This window comes from Hylaeus anthracinus, unplaced genomic scaffold (assembly GCF_026225885.1).
Source record: "Hylaeus anthracinus isolate JK02 unplaced genomic scaffold, UHH_iyHylAnth1.0_haploid 0, whole genome shotgun sequence".
In the NCBI taxonomy this organism is placed as follows: Eukaryota; Metazoa; Arthropoda; class Insecta; order Hymenoptera; family Colletidae; genus Hylaeus; species Hylaeus anthracinus.
The window spans coordinates 2,184,051-2,203,679 of NW_026533254.1; the positions used below are offsets into that span (position 1 = coordinate 2,184,051).

The 19,629-nt window shown below is 35.5% G+C and overlaps 2 protein-coding genes across 3 annotated transcripts in view; both read left to right on the forward strand.

Annotated features, from left to right (window-relative positions):
- LOC128888871 (mucin-4) overlaps positions 1-2,375 on the forward strand; it is a 168,039-nt gene extending 165,664 nt beyond the window's left edge. For both annotated transcript variants that reach the window (XM_054146081.1, XM_054146171.1), the window contains one exon: positions 595-2,375. In XM_054146081.1, coding sequence (XP_054002056.1) covers positions 595-1,467 — 873 coding nt within the window. In that variant the 3' untranslated portion in view covers positions 1,468-2,375. The remainder of the gene's footprint in view (positions 1-594) is intronic.
- A 4,397-nt stretch (positions 2,376-6,772) lies between these two features.
- Positions 6,773-19,356, forward strand: LOC128889651 (aminopeptidase N-like). Its single transcript, XM_054147482.1, has 10 exons — positions 6,773-7,575; positions 7,652-7,810; positions 8,858-9,501; positions 11,447-11,528; positions 11,888-12,560; positions 15,253-15,440; positions 17,187-17,357; positions 17,430-17,576; positions 17,664-17,739; positions 19,091-19,356. Exons 1-10 carry the CDS (start codon positions 7,061-7,063, stop codon positions 19,226-19,228), a joined length of 2,793 nt encoding a protein of 930 aa, XP_054003457.1. The 5' UTR covers positions 6,773-7,060; the 3' UTR covers positions 19,229-19,356.
- Positions 19,357-19,629: the final 273 nt, after the last annotated feature.

A 19,629-nucleotide genomic window follows, 5' to 3' on the forward strand; every position in this document is an offset into this window, starting at 1 on the left:
TTCATTGTACATTTATTATGCCAAATAATTGTTGACGTTTAAAAAGAAAGTACAAATACCGTTTCTAACAACACTCTAAAATTAATCAATCCTACATTCATTATATACTCGTACATTTTAAACAATCTAGTTTCATTTGATTTGAATATTGCCTGTGAGTTCACATATCTTTGACTTGTCTGGATGTCTAGGATGTCTTCTGCTGCTAGTAACCCACTCCGAGCAGGTTTAACCCGCTCTTCCTACAATTCAAGAACCGTTCCTTCGTGGTTAGTATGGGTTACAGTAACTTTCCCTTCATTAACCGGATTTGGGTTAGGGTTCAGCAGCGGTTCGAATCCCTGGTTTTTACACACACGTTTATTTACTCAAAATAATCTCCCTCTGCGTCAATACAGCGTGTAGACCGCGTAATTAACATTTCGAAGGGCCTTTGCAGCTCCTGTTTTGGTAGCCCGTTTAGTACGGCGGTTACAGCGGCCTGAATCTCCGAAATATTGCTACAATGTGTCCCTTTCATTGGAATTGGCATTGTTACTTGCCATAAATAAACATTGTTTTCGCTTAAGAATAACACGATATTCGTCATTTCAGGTGACACAGAATGCTCAATCGTCGTCACCAGCAACGTCACGGTTGGACTTCAAACGTTTACTGCTCCAACAGAGCGTGAAGACGGGGCCCACCAGGCTCTCGGCGGCAGAGCAACTGAAACTTTCGCGACAACAATCGCAGCAACAACAACCATCGTCGACCATCCAGCAGACGACACCATTAGCCAAAGTTCTGAGCCCTCGTTCGGTGTGGAGGTTTCAAACGCCACGAACGGACGTCTTGTCATCCACGATCATCGAGGATACAGCGGCCGAGGAGAAAGCTATGAAACCCTCCCCAGAAAACGTTTGCCCTGTTTCAAGACTGAATGCAAAGAGACAGTTGGATCTCTGCAGCGATCTTCCAGAACATTTGCGTTCCCGCGACGACTCGGGAATCATGGCTTCCGACGCCTGTAACAATAGGCTGTCAACGGCAAACGACGACATTTCCAACCCGAAGTCCGATAGAAGCGGCCAAAGACAACCCACCAGCGTAGGAAGTTGCACTGCTAGTGACAATCGTTTGATCTCCAATCTGCAAATTAGTGCTGCTGAGTGTGCATCGCCCGTTCAAAGCGTTTCAGACTCGCGTCAGCAGAACAGTGCCGTTAGTTCAGCAATCCAGTATTCGCCAAAGTGCACCCAGCTCACGCTTTCGTGCCAGCAAGCGATAAGCGCTTTCGAGTCGAGGAGGATCAGCAATCAACTGGCCAGAGCGCAATTCCTGGCTGGCACGGCGGCAAATCCGAAACAAGGCCAGAATACTTACGTCAGACAAATACTCAGATCCAGGTCTGAGTCCCCTCAGAACTCCGCGACGCAAAACGTCGCTCGCAGTCCCAGTGCCCCTACGCTGGAAACCGCTTTGTGATCCCGGCGTGCGTTATCGGCGCCGAAACATGGGACATTGAGAACCAGAATGAACGAACTTCTACGATTTCTACACTTTTCGAGAACGTAACAACCTTTGATGGCTGAATGGATTTACTGAAATTGTATTGTTTGCAAGAATGTCGAGCATTGTAATATCGCTATCGATGTACTTCAAGGGATCTGACTAGTTTGGAACCCCAACAAAATTAATCGACATAGACAATCTTAGTTTAGAATTCTAATGGATGCAACTAATTAGAACTTTAACAAGAATTTTGTTCAATATAAATGACTGATTCTATTGAAATAATTCCTGGTGTGGTTTAAGTTATGATTATTATGGAGCATTGGAATGTCGCTTTTAATTCATCCTAAGGCCTCTGATTAATCTAGAACTTCAAAATCTATCTTATAGAAAAGAATTGAAGCGAGTACTATTCTACGTAAATACAACTATTAATAAAATTAAAAAAAAAAGAAAACATAAAAATGTTTGAATATCGATAGAATTACAACATCCCATACACTAAATGCAATATTTCCAATAAAATTTTGTAGCTTTTTGGGGTTGAAATAGAATCTTTTGCAGATGTCGAGATTATTTTGGCTGGGATAATAAAATGGCATATACTGTATTCGTTTGTCCCATATCAAGCGAATCAGTCATAAAACTTGAAAAATGTCGTTTCGAAGAAAATTTTCGAATTTCGTTACAATTCTTGCAGAAAATTGTTTTTAAGATTTGAATCTTTAAGAAAACCTTCAAACTGGTCAGGCCCGGTGATTATGTTACTAATATTGTTATGGTAATCTTATTTTTATATGAAGTGTCGTTCTTCCGGTTCTTAATACCTCATATTCAACGATGAAAGTAATTTTGCAGCAGGTACATTCGAAGAAAATGATTAAAAATTTAATAATCTGAGTTGTTTTAGTCCAAATTCTATCGCCGAATCAACGACGATTTGACGAATTACAAGAGGACAATAATCTATTAAATCATGCGATCACATGATAACGAAGAAATTAGTATTACGCAGTATTGGATTACTTTTTCGACGTGAAAGTAATAAAGCAAAGCAAAGTAGGTCGAATAGTTGCGCGGAATCGAGAGTAACAATACAATTGATTTGTGTCGTTGGAATTTATTTAAAATTACCATGTATTGTATAGCTCAAACCGAAGATTTACATTACTTCTTTGAATTAATCGAATAATATATACAATGCAAATTCGCTAAAAGCAATAATGTTTACATTATATAATGCAGGCAATCTCTTTCTGAGTTTAAAGAGAAGTATAAATATATATTTTATGCTTTTGAGATTGAATGCAAAGAAAAACCAAGGGGAAATTGCTAAATTATGACGCAACATATTGTCCAGTGTGAGCATTTGAACCTGAATGAATCAATATTTAGAAAATAATGATATTCATTCATGACATTCATACGCTTTAACATTATAACGTATCGACAAGTGTCGTTGATATTTTTAACGAACGACATGTACCAAGAGTTATATTGTTTTTTCAAGGAAAGTGATGCTAAAGCCTCACAATTACTGGTTCCTCGATGAAATTTATTCTTACGACGCTCATTTGGCATTCGTATATTATTAAAAATAAAAAACACACACACACACACACACACATACACACATAATCAGACTTCTAAAAGCATATACAGCAGAACTCTGTAAATAGCACACGATGTAATTACGAATGCATTCTGCTTAAAATTCAATCGCTTGCTTGTCTAGTCGGGGTAGATTAATATCCACAGTTTCGAATTTCTTCAAACAAAGTCCATTACTCGGAATTACGCGATAAGCGCGTAGTTTGTATTATTACGAGTCAGCGTATAATAAAACTTAAGCTTTACGATTATTGGGTGGTGAATAGTAATATATTCGAAAAAGACTAATGCGTAGAGTAATAACAGAGTTGCCTTAATTAAATTATTTTAAGTTATGCCGCGATGACCGGTCGTGTATTCATAAATTGACTGCGCACTCGAGTATGCGCAGATGTAACGAGAAACTTACGGATGATAATATTAGAATTTTAAGTGAAAATGTTTTGTACTTTAATCAAAATAAAAAGAAACATATTTCATTGAAGCATGATTTTTTGCATAATTTAACCATTTATCGCGATCCTGCTGTCGAAACAATATCCTAGCTGTTGGAGTACACGGATGTCCTTTGTATGCTTCTAAGAACGAGAAATGATTCTGGGATGTTAGTCTAGGAAATCAGATCCTTATCACGTAATGGTAAAACATCAGATTCTTTAGGAACATTATTGCAGGTAGATAACATAACTATGCTTTCTGAAATTTTACACACGATTTTGAGAAAGGTTACTTGAATATTTCACGCCGTGTCCTTCATAGTTAATTACTAATCGAGGTTTACCCTCGGAAACCTCAAGGGATCGTTCTAATTTATTGGCCAAGAAAAACAATGCTTTTTTGGTAATTTTTTTTGAAATTGATATTATAAAACGATTTATTTTAAACTTTATGCGTATATTTATTATGTTTTTATAATTATATTAGAATTTTGTCAAGAAGAAATATGAATATTACATTGAACTATCTTTAATTAAAGATTCTGAAATCTGAAACACATAAAATCAACAATTTCTTAATCTGCATAAGTTTTTATCTCGTATGTACTAGGATATTTGTGATCTGTTCATTAGTTTCTTTGTTATTAACAAATAATCAACAATATTTTTGCTGAAAATCGATATTTTCCTTCAAAGGATCGCCATTTTGTCATTTTTTATTTGTTTGGAAATATCCTAGTATATACCAGATAAAAACTTATGCAGATAAGTTTCACTTGACGCGTTTCACTTGTAACGCGAGCGAGTGTGCATCGGTGTGTCTTTTTCGCACATTCAGCTGACAAGGATTTAAACAGCCCGCGCCGGAAGTCCACCTGTACATTTCAACTGCTTATATCTTAACAGCGAAGTCGGGGCAGTCCCGGTCCCCTTTCGTTCGTCGACACTCAGCAACTTAACGTGGCGTAGTATGCATCGTTTTTCAATATTGTTGCGAGCACCCTTTGGATGGATCCAAGGCCTGCTGGTGCTCGCGACCGGAACATGAATACAGCGAGAAGAAGACGATCGGATCGATCGCCTGTCAAGCTGTCAGATTCGAGCAAGACGCTATTGAGAGCAGACGTTCCGAAGCTACATTTAATTGCATTCCTATTGTACACATTTCTATTGTAAAGGTGGTTGTTATTTATTAAAGTTCTTGTTAACTCGTTATGCCGAAACTCAACAATATTATGAAAATCTCTGCCATCCAATGTATGAAGCGATCCATTCGACTTGGAACGTCATTCGTGTATCTTATTAAGTTTGTTTTATACAGCAAGAATGGTAAAAGTTATCGAATGCAGTACATTTGATCAAATTTCCCGTTGCTTTGACACAGATAGATAAGCATGAGCTACTTACGAATTGATAAAAGCAACATAGTAAGAATCCCTACAAGTACATCGATAAATGATGTTATACTGCTAACAGGTAACGGTAATGAGTCATTGTAGATACGTCAAATACAACGAGTAAGTATCGTAAGATACGCGATATACTCAATAAACATTTTTTCTTTCTTTGCGTACAAGATAAATGAATGGAAATTTTTCTCTTGGAATAGTTTCAACGTTATCGCTTCTTATTAAACAGAATATGTAACTCCTTCTTGTCGTGCATTACGCGAAAGTACTTTGCATGCCATATTTACGAGCTTTTTGCAATGAATTAGAAAAGTGCTGCTTAAACAGTTATCGTTCGATGTTATCTATAGAATATCGTGTTGACCATGATATCGCAGTCGCTGTACTTCAGTGAAAACCTGAAATAATAACGTTATCGCATAAGTTATCAAAGTTATATATTTTGTTACGTTCACGAATGACATTTATTTTTTAATTTACTTATCGGCAGGGCAGAATTTAGGTGTAGACAGAAGGGTTTTTATATTCATTATCAATGCATGGACTTATTATGGATACCATTGCTCATTATCAAAGCATGGACACCTATTGTGGAGAAGGCAGGGCCAGTTATAATATATATATTTTATATGAATAGATAGCAAATAAAATGTAACTAAATTATGATATAATAAAGGGTTTCATCGAATTCAGACCGAACATACGTGAAATAGTACAATTTTGCGATGAAAAGTACAATAAAGTGGTAAAAAATGGAAGAAGGTCAAATATATTTTTAAACTTTTAAGAGGCAACGAAGTCCTACCAGATGCAAGAAGATTCAATTCGATTGGTCAAATCGTTTCGGAATAAGAAGCAATACAAAATTTTTCGGTTTTTTGCAACAAAAAAAACGGGTAAAAATGAGAAATCCTCAAATTTGTTGATAATGGCACCACCTCGGAGACATGCTCTACAAGACGCAACTGGTTTTATTCCGATTGGTCAAGCCGTCTCGACGTAATCGAGTAATATACATAAAAAAAAAGTAAATAAAAAAAAATATATACATGTCAAATTGAGTAACCTGCTCCTTTTCGAAGTCGGTTAAAAAATGAAACTACTTTTAACTTCTAATCAAATACATACAATCAATAATTATTCATACTCGTAATTCAGAAAGTAAAACGATTGAAAAATATCTTTCTAACTTAGACAATAGGCTACTTTTTTTAAATCGTTGTAATGCTTTATTTGTTTGTACCGCCACACAAGAAACCAAATAAAGATATTAAAATAAACACAATGCATTAATATTAATATTAATATTCATTTGCATCAATGACCACCGTACATGCACAAAGTTTGTTTATTATTTTCTAACGTAGAATATTTCAAAATAAATATATATTTACCGTAAAATGAACAATTTAATTCAATATTACATAGATTCTACTTTCACGTTGATTTATCATGAATAACGGGTTAAAATATGATTAGATGTCCGATACGAGCATCTGCCAATCTTGAACGTTAACAACGGTAACGCAAGATAAAAGAATGTATCGAACGATAAAAATAACTGGTGGTCGCTTGCATCTCAGTGATTCAGATTGATAGTTTCGAGGAATAGAATAAGGCCGATCTAAGACCTTCTTCCTCGAGTAACGTTCGCGTTTTCTTCTGGCTCCTTGAAGACTTCTACTTCTTCTTGAAGAGTCGTTCTTAACTAAAGTCGGAGTTCTTCGATGTAGAGAGGGCATGCCTGAAAAGAGAGGGGATATAGAGCTGGTACCGATCATCACGCAAGTATGATTCATCTCAGATCCGTCAGAGGAACCATCGTCTACCTGACGGACTCTATCTCAGAAACGGTAAAGACAAGAGGAGTTTAGTTGAAACTTTTATTTTAGAAGTTCATCGAACTATTGTGAAAGAATTTCAAAGAATATTGAGGACATCACGACACCTACTGACGAGTTTTCGAACGATCTAAGACACAACGTATACCAAACCGCATGCATGATTGACACATGTCATCGATCTTGGATCGTTCCAATACAATTTCCAAGAAAGTAACATAGAGAAGTGATCGTTTAATTGAAAATTGTGACATAAAATCGTTACATCATGGGATGGACATTCTATTTCTGGGTGATATTTTTGATAACTGTATTCGAACCAGTCGCACCATTTACTGTAAGTCCTGAACAAACGTTAAGTGTAAATGAATTGAAAAATGACAATGACTATTCGTCGTATCGACTACCGAAAGAAATCGTACCAATTTCATATGATCTTTGGATATACACTCGATTGGGCTTGAATGACTTTGCGTATCAAGGTTGTGTGAATATAACTTTGAAAATCCTCGAAGCGATCGACACCATTGTGGTCCACAACGATGGCCTAATAATACACGAAGGGGAAACATCTCTACGCCAACGAAGAGAGGAGACGTTGGATTCGATTAATTTCCCAGTAGGCGATCAAAGTCACGATAGTCAGAGGCAATTCCATATTCTGAACTTTCAAACAAAATTGGAGCCTGGTGTATACGTTTTGGGACTTCACTTCGAGGGTGAAGTGCGAAACGACGTATTTGGCTTTTACAGGAGCTCTTACGTTGAGAATGGAGAAACGAAGTAACTTAATTGTCATATTACACCTGTTATTGACCTTTCTGAGACGAGGAAAAGTTTGAAAGCGACAAATTTCTAGGTGGATGGGAGTAACTCAGTTCTCACCGACGTATGCACGCCGAGCATTTCCCTGCATGGATGAGCCTCACTTGAAAGCGTTCTTCACTCTCCATGTTGGCCATGTTGGAAATCAAATGGTAACCAGTAACACTGCGATCGAGACTACAACGAAGGACTCGTAAGTTTTTTGCTTTGCAAATGCAAGTGTTAACTCTATATATATTCGCTTTTGTTATCCTCTCTTCCTTTATTTTACTCTATTCAATTAAAAAAAAACAAATAATAATCTAGACTTCTTATGTAACGATTACAGAAATATCAATTTTATTTTTATAAATTTAAAATAGATTCTATATAATAAATGATTTGTAAAAAGAAGTAAGATCCGATAAGAAACTTCAAAAAAGTAAAAAAATTACGTCAAGTACATGAAACAGTGGAGGACTCAAGGAGTTATCATTGAAAAATAGAAGATCCCCATAAAAAAGTACAAGAAAGTAGAAAAATATGTGAAATCGAAACGAGCTGTCAGATGATTTGCCTAGATTTCCGCGGCCTGGAAGTCAAATGCTTGGGGTGGCCAGCCAAGGTCAAAGTGTCGATGAATAAGAATTATTTTAAAAAGCAAAATAATAAAAGTGTACTCATATTGTCAGAGTTTTAAACTGACAAATTATCTGAAAGCGAGAGTAAAGGTATTGGCGTCGATGAATGACCTTAGAAATATTTTAAATCCCGATACAATGAAAGTGTACTCAAAATATTGTCAGAGTTTTAAATTGACCAATTACCTGAAAGTCTATAAAAGAGAAAGTATGGGTATTGATGATTTAAGAATGTCTTGCCTGGCCACGCCAAGCATTTGACTTCCAAGCCGCAAAAATCTAGGCAAATCATCTGACAGCTCATTTCGATTTCACATATTTTTCTACTTTCTTGTAGGTTTTTATGGAGATTCCACAGGATCTTCTATTTTTCAATGATAACTCCTTGAGTCCTCCACTTTTTCATGTTTTCACTGGTACGCCAATACATTCCAAGTGTCACTCGATCTCGTCACTCTTATATTTCTCTTCGACTTTCTTTTTCCACAGGAAATCGAACCCCAAAGAAATCAACGAGTCACTGTACCTAGTACATGAAAATAAACTTTCCACTATCTTTACCTAACGAATGTTCACCTATTTGCCTACTGTTTTACTAATTTAAGCGTGTCGAGTTTCAGGCATCAAACGAATTATTACGTCACGACGTTCCTAACTACGCCCAGGATGTCCACGTACCTAGTCGGATGGGCTGTCCACGATTTTGCCGCGGAGACATCTGTTTCCTCGAAGAATTTCAAAATGTGGACAAGGGGATCCATGAATCGACGCGCGTCGATCGCTTTGAATCAAGGTGTCCCGATATATTCGTTTCTGAATGGCTGGTTCGGGATCGATAATCCAATTCCGAAAATGGACCAGATCGCCGTTGCTGATTTTAATTTCCACGCGATGGAGAATTGGGGCATGATCACCTATAGAGAGACGGTGGTGTTATTCGAGGACGGCGTTACACCTACCAAGTACATGTTCGACGGATTCACCACGATGGCTCACGAATATGCCCACACCTGGTTTGGAAATCTCGTGACGCCGATGTTCTGGAACGTCGCCTGGCTCAAGGAGGGCTTCGCGTCTTATTTTCAGTACTTTGCTGTATCTTCGGTGCAACCCAGTTGGAAGGTGATGGACAAATTTGCAGTAGACATCCTACAACCGACGCTTGTTTTGGACTCAACGAATCACACTAGAGTCATGAACGGACGAAACGTGGGAAGTCCTAGTAGCATCATGGATGTGCTGGATTTCGTTTCGTACAAAAAAGGTGCGTTTCAATTCGTACTAAAGTGGTTCATCGTTGTCCAACTAACATTGATACATTTTCATGTGTCAGATACTTGAGAATTAATTAACAATTAAATAAACTACGTGTAACGTATATAACAGGGGTAGACAATCTTTAGCATATCATGCGCCATTTTTTTTTCACAAACGAGTTCAGATGCGCCGCACAATTTAACTCTTTATTTACTTACGGGACTTAATAAGTCCCGTCAATTTTCTCGTGGTACTAATATATTAATTAAACGCTTTGAAACCTATTGTGACTTTCAAGTCCACTTCTATGAAGTTTGTTTTTAATTGTTGGGTAGCAGCACAAGCTTTTTTTTGGAAGCTTGTTAAAGAAAACTCTATAAGATGATATAAGATCAAGATGGACGCCTAGGTTTTAAAAAGTTTTGAGAAATTCAGTAAATAAAGGGTTAATGTTTTAGGTTGATGGTGCTGCTAACCGTCATGAATATTGTCATTGGTTATCAGTAGACTGCGGATCTTTATGCATTTATAGAAAATTTGAATGTGCAAGAAACTACAAAATGCAAACAATATGCAAGAATATAAAAGAAATTGAAAAGTAAAGTTCATATTATAATGTTTGCAGAATAAAAGAAATTTCTATTTAGTTTCAATTTTTGTAGGCACGTTTGCCAAGATTTTATTTTGCATAAAGATCCGCAGTCTAATTATCAGACACATTATATAATTAAAACGTTTTCGTCAACTTGTAAAAAAAACGTTGTATTTTGTCGTATAGTTTGGTGTTCTTGAGGAATTTTATCGTGTTTTCGACGTGGTCCTTTGATGTGACCGTTCCAATTTCTTCTATGCCGTTTCTTCGTCTATGTTGATCAAACTTGGATGGCAGCACAAGCTTCTTTTCCTTTGGAAGCTTGTTAAAGACAACTCAATAAAATGATATAAGGCCAAGATGGATGTCTAGATTTTAAAAACTTCCGAGAAATTCAGTAAATAAATTAAGCTCCTTTTCTACCTTCTTACGTTCATGGATGAAGATCGGAGAATAAAGATAGAAGCAATATCTTCATCGCTTAGGGATAGAAAAGGAATAACTCAATCATGCAACTAAATTAATTAATTTACGCCAGTCCAAAAGATACATGGTTATTGGAGCACCAATAAGCTCGGGTAGGCCAACCCTTGGTATACAAGAAGCATGTACCTTATATGCATCTAAATTATGTGTGTAATATATGTATTTATATGCATAGTTTTACATCTTATTACATGTACCGAAGTAGTGTATCTACTATGTATATATACATACATATATTCGTATATTTTCTATTGATAGTCATTTCCATTTTCAAGCAGCTTCATGATATTGACACTTTGTAAATATTAGTTGATTATTCTTTTATATTTCGTTATATTCATGAACATATCAATTAATAAGTATTGTATACAGTATACAATATTATATTTAATATCCAATTAAACAAATCTAATTTAAAATAAATATATAAAATTGATTAATTTAACATCTTTAATATCCATTATAGTAATTACTCTGTTAAGTATCTTAATTTTAAACTCTCATCTGTGGATAGTATTAAACAAAATCGTTATAAAAATACTCCCTTTGAATATGGATTTGATCACGATTGCCTTTATCAATTTAAATTAATTAGTTTTCGTGTTTCATACTGTACTAACTTGTATTACATTAATTCTAGTTTTAACTTTATGTTTATAATTAGAATGATTCTTAAAATTATGTGTATATACTTTTTTGATTAGAGTAAAATTAATAACACTAATTTGCAGTCTTAATTAGAAGATTACCTCGCTGAAAATTGAAATCGTTTATTTTAACACGTATCCAATTGAATGAGAATATATTGCTCGTATTGCTACTGTTCTTGGAAGTAATCATTGTTTCTCGATGCAAATTTTTCGTTTTGCTTTAGGCGCATCAGTGATCCGTATGGTCTCCCACGTGATTGGAGAGCCAGCTTTTAAGAACGGCCTACAAAGTTATCTCAGAAACATGTAAGCATAGAAAACCAGGTATTCAAAGAGTATACAAAAATTTGTTAATCAATTTCTTTAATCTTCAAATATATGTATAAGTACAACTGTACCGAAATGCCTTTGCTGATTAAAACTGATAAATGCGATAATAAACTAGACAAGTACAAGATATTATCTCAAGCGTATCTACAGGGTGTATCCTAACGTGCGAAGCTCGTTTCAGTGGTATGCGAAACATCCATAAAATCCAAAAGTTGTGTTGATTTCAAAAATATCTAATATGTTGTTTTTGTTTACAATTTGCATGCGTGTGGAATATCGAAAAATATTTCACACATATTTCTTTATATACACTTTTCTATTTCGTTTGTGCGTAGGTCATACCAAGCAGCCTCGCCATTAGATTTGTACGAATATCTGCAACGTTCCTCGGACAAGTTAGGCCAATTACGGAACGACATAGTTATTAAAGATATAATGGAATCCTGGACAGATCAACCAGGATTCCCTTTAGTGACGGTGACGCGGAATTACAAACAGCAAATACTCAACGTGTCTCAGGAACGATTCTTCCAAAATCGCAGCGAATGTATAAAAGATCACAAAACTCCAAGGTGGTGGATACCATTGAATTTCGTTACAAAATCGTCGCTCGCTGATTTTTCGCACACAGCTGCGAAAGAATGGCTGAGACCAGAAGATAAAATGTTGGTTATCAACATCAGTCTTTCATCCGAAGACTGGGTGATTTTTAACGTTCAGCAAATTGGATATTATCGAGTGAACTACGACGAGAGAAATTGGCGAATGCTTATTGATTACCTGAGATCCGGAGATTTCATAAAGATACACAAAGGAAACAGAGCCGCGCTGTTAGACGACGCGTTCAATCTGGCTAGAGCAGGATACGTAGACTATTCGATCCCATTCAATCTTTCTAGCTATCTAGTTCAGGAATTTGACTATGAACCCTGGGTCAGTGCTGTAAATAATTTCAAATTTTTGAACAAAATGCTGAGCAGCGTACCGGACGTACAACGCGATTTTCAAGTAAGTGTTGCATCGTATCTATGAATTTTTTTTTGGAAAAGATATCATACAAAACATTGTTTGGTTCGAAGGGAAAATGTCCTGATGAACAAACAAGTTCTTTCAAGATCATATTATTTGAAATTTCAAGGTCATTGGCGTACTTTAAAATGGAACTATATATATATATTCATCATCACGACATGATAAGCGAAGCCAAGACGAATTCAACGTTTTACAGGGTGTTCCACCTAACTCTTAAATCTTAAACATCTCGCGTGTCTTTTGTGATAGGAAAAAAATGTCAGTGAAGAACATTGTTTGGTTTGGAGGGGGACACAAAAAAGACAAAAAAAAAAATGATCTCAAGGTCATATTTTCCCAGATTTCAAGGTGATTGGCCTCTTTTTAAAAGTATGGACGTTTTCGTTATTGTAATCTTGTAGCTGATAAAAAAAACAAATTGAAACATGTATAATATGTCGACTTTCAAATGACCTTGTGAGGAGTTATTCTTATAAAATCAATGAGATTTGTAGCTAAAATGTGTACGTCATTCTAAGGCCGGGACCACACCATGCGTTTTCGCCGCTGCGGCGAAAGCGGACGCGATTTAACCGGAAGGCTACTACATGATACATTGCTGCGATTTTAACGCAGTCTCGTCTGAACTATCAAAACGATAACATGAATACGAATACATTTTTCAAAATTACGTGTGCTATGGAAGCAGAAGGGTTCTTGCGTGAACCGATACGAGGTAATTATTGGGTTCATCCATTTTTTTCAGAGCGAGAATCTAAAAATGGATTTCAAAATTTGTTTGCTAACATCCGCAACTTTAAGGATAAGTTTTTCAGTTACTACCGAATGTCGATAAATTCATTCGATGAATTACTAGAAATTTTAAGACCACATATTTCGAAACAGAATACAAACACACATCGATAAAAATACATAAGAACGATGCGGCAAAACCGTGTAGAGTGAACAGGGACCATATGAATACACGTGTTTTGACATGTCTCCGGCGCGATGCAGCGGTCCGGTGCGTTCAGCGTGCCGCAGTCTGCTGTAGGGATGGCATGAAAAATCACTAACAATGATTTTTCACGGTGATCACACAATCACGATCGCAGTCGTGATTAAACTTCGATCACGACCGTGATCCGAAAGATGGCTTTTCAGAAGCGGTTTATGTTAATTATTATCGTTAGTGTATCACTGTCTCCCCTTAGCGGAAATTCAAGAAGCTACAAATGAGTTAAATTTAAATTGTATTAAAATTATATTAACATTGCTTTTAGACCATATTATAATACATATATAACCTAAGAACAACATAATTCGTGAAAAGTGAAAACAATGTTCTGTACTAATCAGAAGGGATCACGAAGAATCACGAATCACTGTGAAAAATCATCGTGATTGAGAATGAACGTGATTGAATCACGAGTGATTCAAAAGTAGCAGTTCACGCCATCTCTAGTCTGCAGCGGTGGCGTTCGACGAATGCGGCAGCGCCGCACTAGTGTAGCACCTCTCATTTGAATCTACGCAACGTCACAAACCGGATGACCGCATCCGTCACAACCGCAGCGGCAAAAACGCACAGTGTGACCCCGGCCTAATAATACAAAGATGTGTCTCAAGAGGAAGGCCAATCGCACACGGGCGCAACCGATCAGTTTCAAACCACTCTGAAACTAGTTGCATGCGATCGTGGATCTAGGTAAAACAAAGATAGTGGGGTAGCTAAAACAAAGAGCGCAAACGGTTTGCAACACTAATTTTAAATCGGTTGCGCCGTGTGCGATCGGCCGAAGATGTTTAGTTTGAAAGGGCGAATGTCGCCGTAAGAAAAAAATTTGTTTCAAGAACATATTCGACAAAAATTTCAATTTTTATTATTTGCATTAAATTGCCCAAATTTTATGAATTATCTCGTGCTCAAGGTCACAACGAGGTCATAGCGTTAAAGGTCGTTGAATTTGTCTCGATCTCGGCAATTACCGTATATCGCGGTGATAAAAATACGTAGTCTTATTTGAAAAAACTTCAACGACCTTGAAATTTTGACGAGTATGACCCTGAAACAAATTTTTCTTCCTACCGCGATATTCGCCCTTTCAAGCTAAACATCTTACTCTTGAGACATATCTTTGTACCATTGAAAGTAACATACACATTTTAGCTACAAATCTCATTGATTTTTTAAGAATAACTCCTCACAAGGTCATTTGAAGGACGACACATTATATCTGTTTGGATTTGTTTTTTTATCAACAACAAAATTACGATAATAAGAAAGCCCACACCATTTAAAGAAAAGGCCAATGACCTTGAAATCTCGGAAAATATGACCTTGAGACCATTATTTTGTCTATCATAGTATGCCCCACTCCAAACCAAACAATGGTTTCCACTGACAGTTTTTCCTATCACAAAAAACACACGAGATATTTATGATTTAAGAGTTAGGTGAGACACTGTGTAATATGACCTTCGCGTGACATTGAATGTCAATGACCTTCACATTTAAAAAAATTTAACCTTGACAAAAAGTTTTGGCTCCTATTTGTCTCTCTGAAGAAAAACAATGTTTTCCGGTGACATTTTTTAATAAAAAGTATACGAGCTATCTATATGATGGAAAAGTTGTGTTGGGACACCCTGTATAAATTTCATTGATATATAAATATTGTGATTACAGAAGTATGTGCGTCGTTTGCTGGAACCAATCTACAAAAGATTAAGCTTTAATCAATCTCCGCACGATGATCTTGTGGCTAAATTACATCGAGAGATAATTCTATCGACTTCCTGCTCGATGTGCAACCCCGATTGTCTGAGGAAGTCTGAAATTCTGTTTCAGAAATGGATTCTAGCGCCCGACGAACCGTATGAAACATTTTACATTATATCACAGCCGAACAATTACAACCGTTAATCGTGTTCAACACTAGGTTCACAGAGCACGGCCATTTTGACCAATTCCAAATTTTACAAGGATATTTACAGAAACCATTTAAATATTTTATCTACCACTTATGCTGATTTTTATCTATATAAAGTGTCAAGCATATATTCAAATTCATTTTCATTTATATTTTCTAATCAATTCCAGTAAATCGATTTCACTCGTAAAAACAATAATTCGACAATAGAGATCTGATAAGAAATCTCCGTAAACCTATTGTTAACGTAAACCCACTCGACGTAAACATTCAATTACTTCTAAACTGTTCTTACTGCGAAAAAATTGCTTAATCACTAGTTGCATCTTATCGAGAATGGAGATACAGTGTATCCTACGAACTCTTATCGCCTGAATACCTTCGTTACTTCAAACAATGTACGAAAATGTTTCGAACAGGAGCTGCAAGGTTTTGAACAGGTGCGGAGGCAATGAGAAAATTACATTCGATGTGAACAAAATATACATAGATGCAACTTATAATTCAATGGGAACAATTATGTGAATTAAGTTATTCCCTAGTTAATATTTAATGTAATCAGTTTCTGGTTTTAGAACTGTCGTGTCATATCTAGGTGTACTAACTAATCTCTGATAACGCTATTTTGTAGTATTGTCTTTAAATTCACCCATTGCGTTTGGACGCAGTTTCGCAATATGTCGTGATTTGTATCGTTCAACTATTTAATAACAATATATTAGGGGAACCAAAAAGTAATGTCGTTTCTGCGAATGTCCATACTTGTTTGTCATTTGTCAGCTCATTGTGTACCAATTGGTTTTCATCAATCTGGCACTGAAAATTTGCACACCAGATAGCAAAAGGCTGTTGGTAACGAGAACGATTACATAATTGATTAAAAATAAAAATTTGTTACAAATTTATTTATTTGAATTCAATGTAAAAGAAACGACATTACTTTCTGGTTCCAGTTGACCAATTTATGTCTTATAAACATTCACAGAAAATTTTCTTTCATAGAAAACTATTCAAGTTTGTTTTGAATGAAGCAATCGATATTGTTTATAATCTGGATAGCGATTGTTTCGTTCTACGTTATCATTGAACTTGGCCAAATATTGGAATTCGTACTTCTTTGCAAGATCACAAATTTTTATAGACATAAATGGGTTAATGATTGTTGGTATAGCGTAGATCAATGTTACCTTCTCTGTACGTAATCCACTTTTTTTACGGTTGTTACCATTTGCTTTAAACTAGGATTAATTCTGTGTCATTCCAGTAAAGAAATGATTTTTTTCAAAACGAAATCAAACAACTCTTGTTCGACACTTTTTCTTTTATCGGTAAAAGTAAGCGGAATTATTCAGGTGGCCTGTTTTAAATGCCTCACCCTGTATACACCCTGTATATTATACGAACACTGTCATGGTCACCAGATTAAAATGTAGGTTATGCAATATACAAATTCATTGCAATGGAGATTAGGTGGAGAACTTAGAATGTTTGTACTTTAACTTATCAAAGTGACGAGTAAATATTTTCATTTAAACTAAATATATAAATGATTGAGCATGAAAACACAGAAGTAATTTCTACGTCAAATATTCATGAAAATTGTTATAAGACTAAAAAGTAATTGTGAGACAATTGAAAATGACATGATGTAACATTTGTTAATCTGTTCACAAATTTTCGCGTTGCATAGGATATTGCAAGATGTGAAAAGTTTCGTTTACTGCGAGGGAATACGTAACGTAGACGAAAAGGACTGGTATAGAACGTTGGGTAGATGGCTACTGTTTACCGATTTACTCACCGAGCAAGAACTACTGCTGCAAGCTCTCGCGTGTACACGAAAAGCAAATTTGATTAATAAGTATGTTTTCCGTTAACGTTCGAGCTATCTTTCGTCGATACGGCATGGACCTTTAAATTTCGTTCACATCAGGTACCTTATGCTATCTATATCGGATGAGGAAAACATACGCAAACAATATAGGATCGCCATCGTTAACTCTGTTTTGGAAGCAAGTGCGACGAACGTCAAATACGTCTTGGAATTCACTCGACACAATTTCCAGAAAATTATTGACTCGTGCGTAAATTTTACAAACACTTCGCGTCTTTCTTATCTACAATCGCGGGCTATTTCGCGATAAGTGTGATTTTCGTTTTTTTGCAGTAGAGGATATGACTTCCTAAGTAAAGTGATTAGCGCAATTGGGAGCGCGGTGACTGAAGAGGAACAAATAGAACAGGTATTACTCAGCATTATTTTTGAGCATATTGTCGTTAAGAGGATATTCTATTATAGAGCGTTAATTTTCAGGCATTTTTTTTTTTTTTATTTTCCTTTCTTCAATCCATAAGGAATTTTTTGATCGTGCATTGCACACATACTTATTCATACTTTAAAAATATGCATCATTTAGTTTTAATGAAAATAATAATAATTAATAGAATACGTAATAGAAGTGATTTTGTACATTCCTTTTTTAGAAAGTCAAATTTCAACCGTTCTGTTTATCGGAAATGAAAATATCAAGAAACATATTCATTATTGTCAGTGGAAATTTAAAAAACTGGAAAAATTAAGAACCTTAAATATGATTTTTTTTACGTTTTCTCGCCTTTAACGAACTGAAAAAAGGTAAAGGAGAATCTGATTTTGAAAATCGGCGTTCGGATAATAAAGGCACATGTGCTGAAGCTTTACTTCAAACTTCAAATCATTCGGTTAATTAGATCTGGAGATATCGTGGCAACCCTCTGGAAAAATATGGTTACGAAAAAATCGCGTTTTGAAGTTTTTCATGTCAGATACATAGTCGCCAAGAAATTTCAATTTGAAATATAGAAAAAAAAAACAAGGTCACAATGATTTTTTTTAATGGAACCATATATTATGTGCTTAATAGTTTTGTAGTCGATATGAAGACGAATTCGACGACCTAATATAATATGACCTTGGTATGACGTTGATTTATAAAATCGTCGTGGATCAGATTCCACGACATTTGAAGTTTAGACTATTTCGAATGTGAATACTCATTTAAGACTTATTAATTTACTGTGTGAAAGTATCCGAGTCATTAGGATTATTTAATTCGATTATTTAATTCAACGCCATATCAACGTCATTTTGTATCAGATTGTCGAATTCGTTTTGATATCGTGTACAGAACTATCGAGATCAAAATATATAGTTCCGTTTGAAAAATCATGGCGACCTTGTTTATTACTATTTTTCAAATTGCAATTTCTTGCGGATTAAATGATGATTAACTTGAATTTGTTCGAAACATTTTTTTGTTTAGTTATCAAAACTGGCTAGATAATCGTTGGGGTTGACCTATATGTTACTGATTAATGTTATATTACTATATACCGTTCTCGTTATACGTCCCAAACTTCCTTAATTTTCCAAATTCGACGAAATCATTTGGCAGACATACTTTCAAAGATCAACACTTTGAGAAAATGCCAAAAATATAATAGATTTTCATAATGTTCTAGACTATAATACCCCATTAAGTCTAATAACTCACGAGCTTCCGTTTGCGCGTACTTGAAGATTATTATAAAATATAAGCACTCTTGATGTTGCAGCTGCGTTCATTTGTCGACGAAAAGTTCGAAGATCTTGGTGCAGCGTTGAGCGCTGCAAAGAAGGCAATTATCGTGTCTACGGCAAATATGGAATGGGTTAAGAAGTACTCGTCCAGTATCGCTAGATGTTTTCGTTAATTGTAAATTGGTTGTAATTCAGTAATTTTCTATTATATTTTGATAAGTAACGAGTCTGAACATCTGATGGGTTAATAGATATTGTTAAAAATAAAGATTAAATCTGTTACCAATGATTACAAACATTATTTTAATGTTGTTACCTTTAATATATTATAAGTGATTACAATATATTCTTAAAAGAATGATTAGAGTCCAACAAGGGTAGTGAAGTCATCAATGATTACTTCATACGGTACGATATACAGTACAATAAAACAAAGAATTCTATACCTTTTCGAATAATCATGTATAGATTGTTGTCATTATATTACAATATTCTGAAAACCTCACTATCCGAATTCTATTCTGCAAATACATTTTATTTTTATTCATTTATCATTTCAAATCATTAATTACGA

Excerpts from the sequence above, each read along its gene's own strand:
- LOC128889651 (XM_054147482.1), top strand. The coding sequence starts at position 7,061 with ATGGGATGGACATTCTATTTCTGGGTGATATTTTTGATAACTGTATTC. Across the intron at positions 7,811-8,857 it reads GAGACTACAACGAAGGACTC|GCATCAAACGAATTATTACG; the intron begins GTAAGTTTTTTG and ends GTCGAGTTTCAG. Across the intron at positions 12,561-15,252 it reads ACGTACAACGCGATTTTCAA|AAGTATGTGCGTCGTTTGCT; the intron begins GTAAGTGTTGCA and ends TTGTGATTACAG.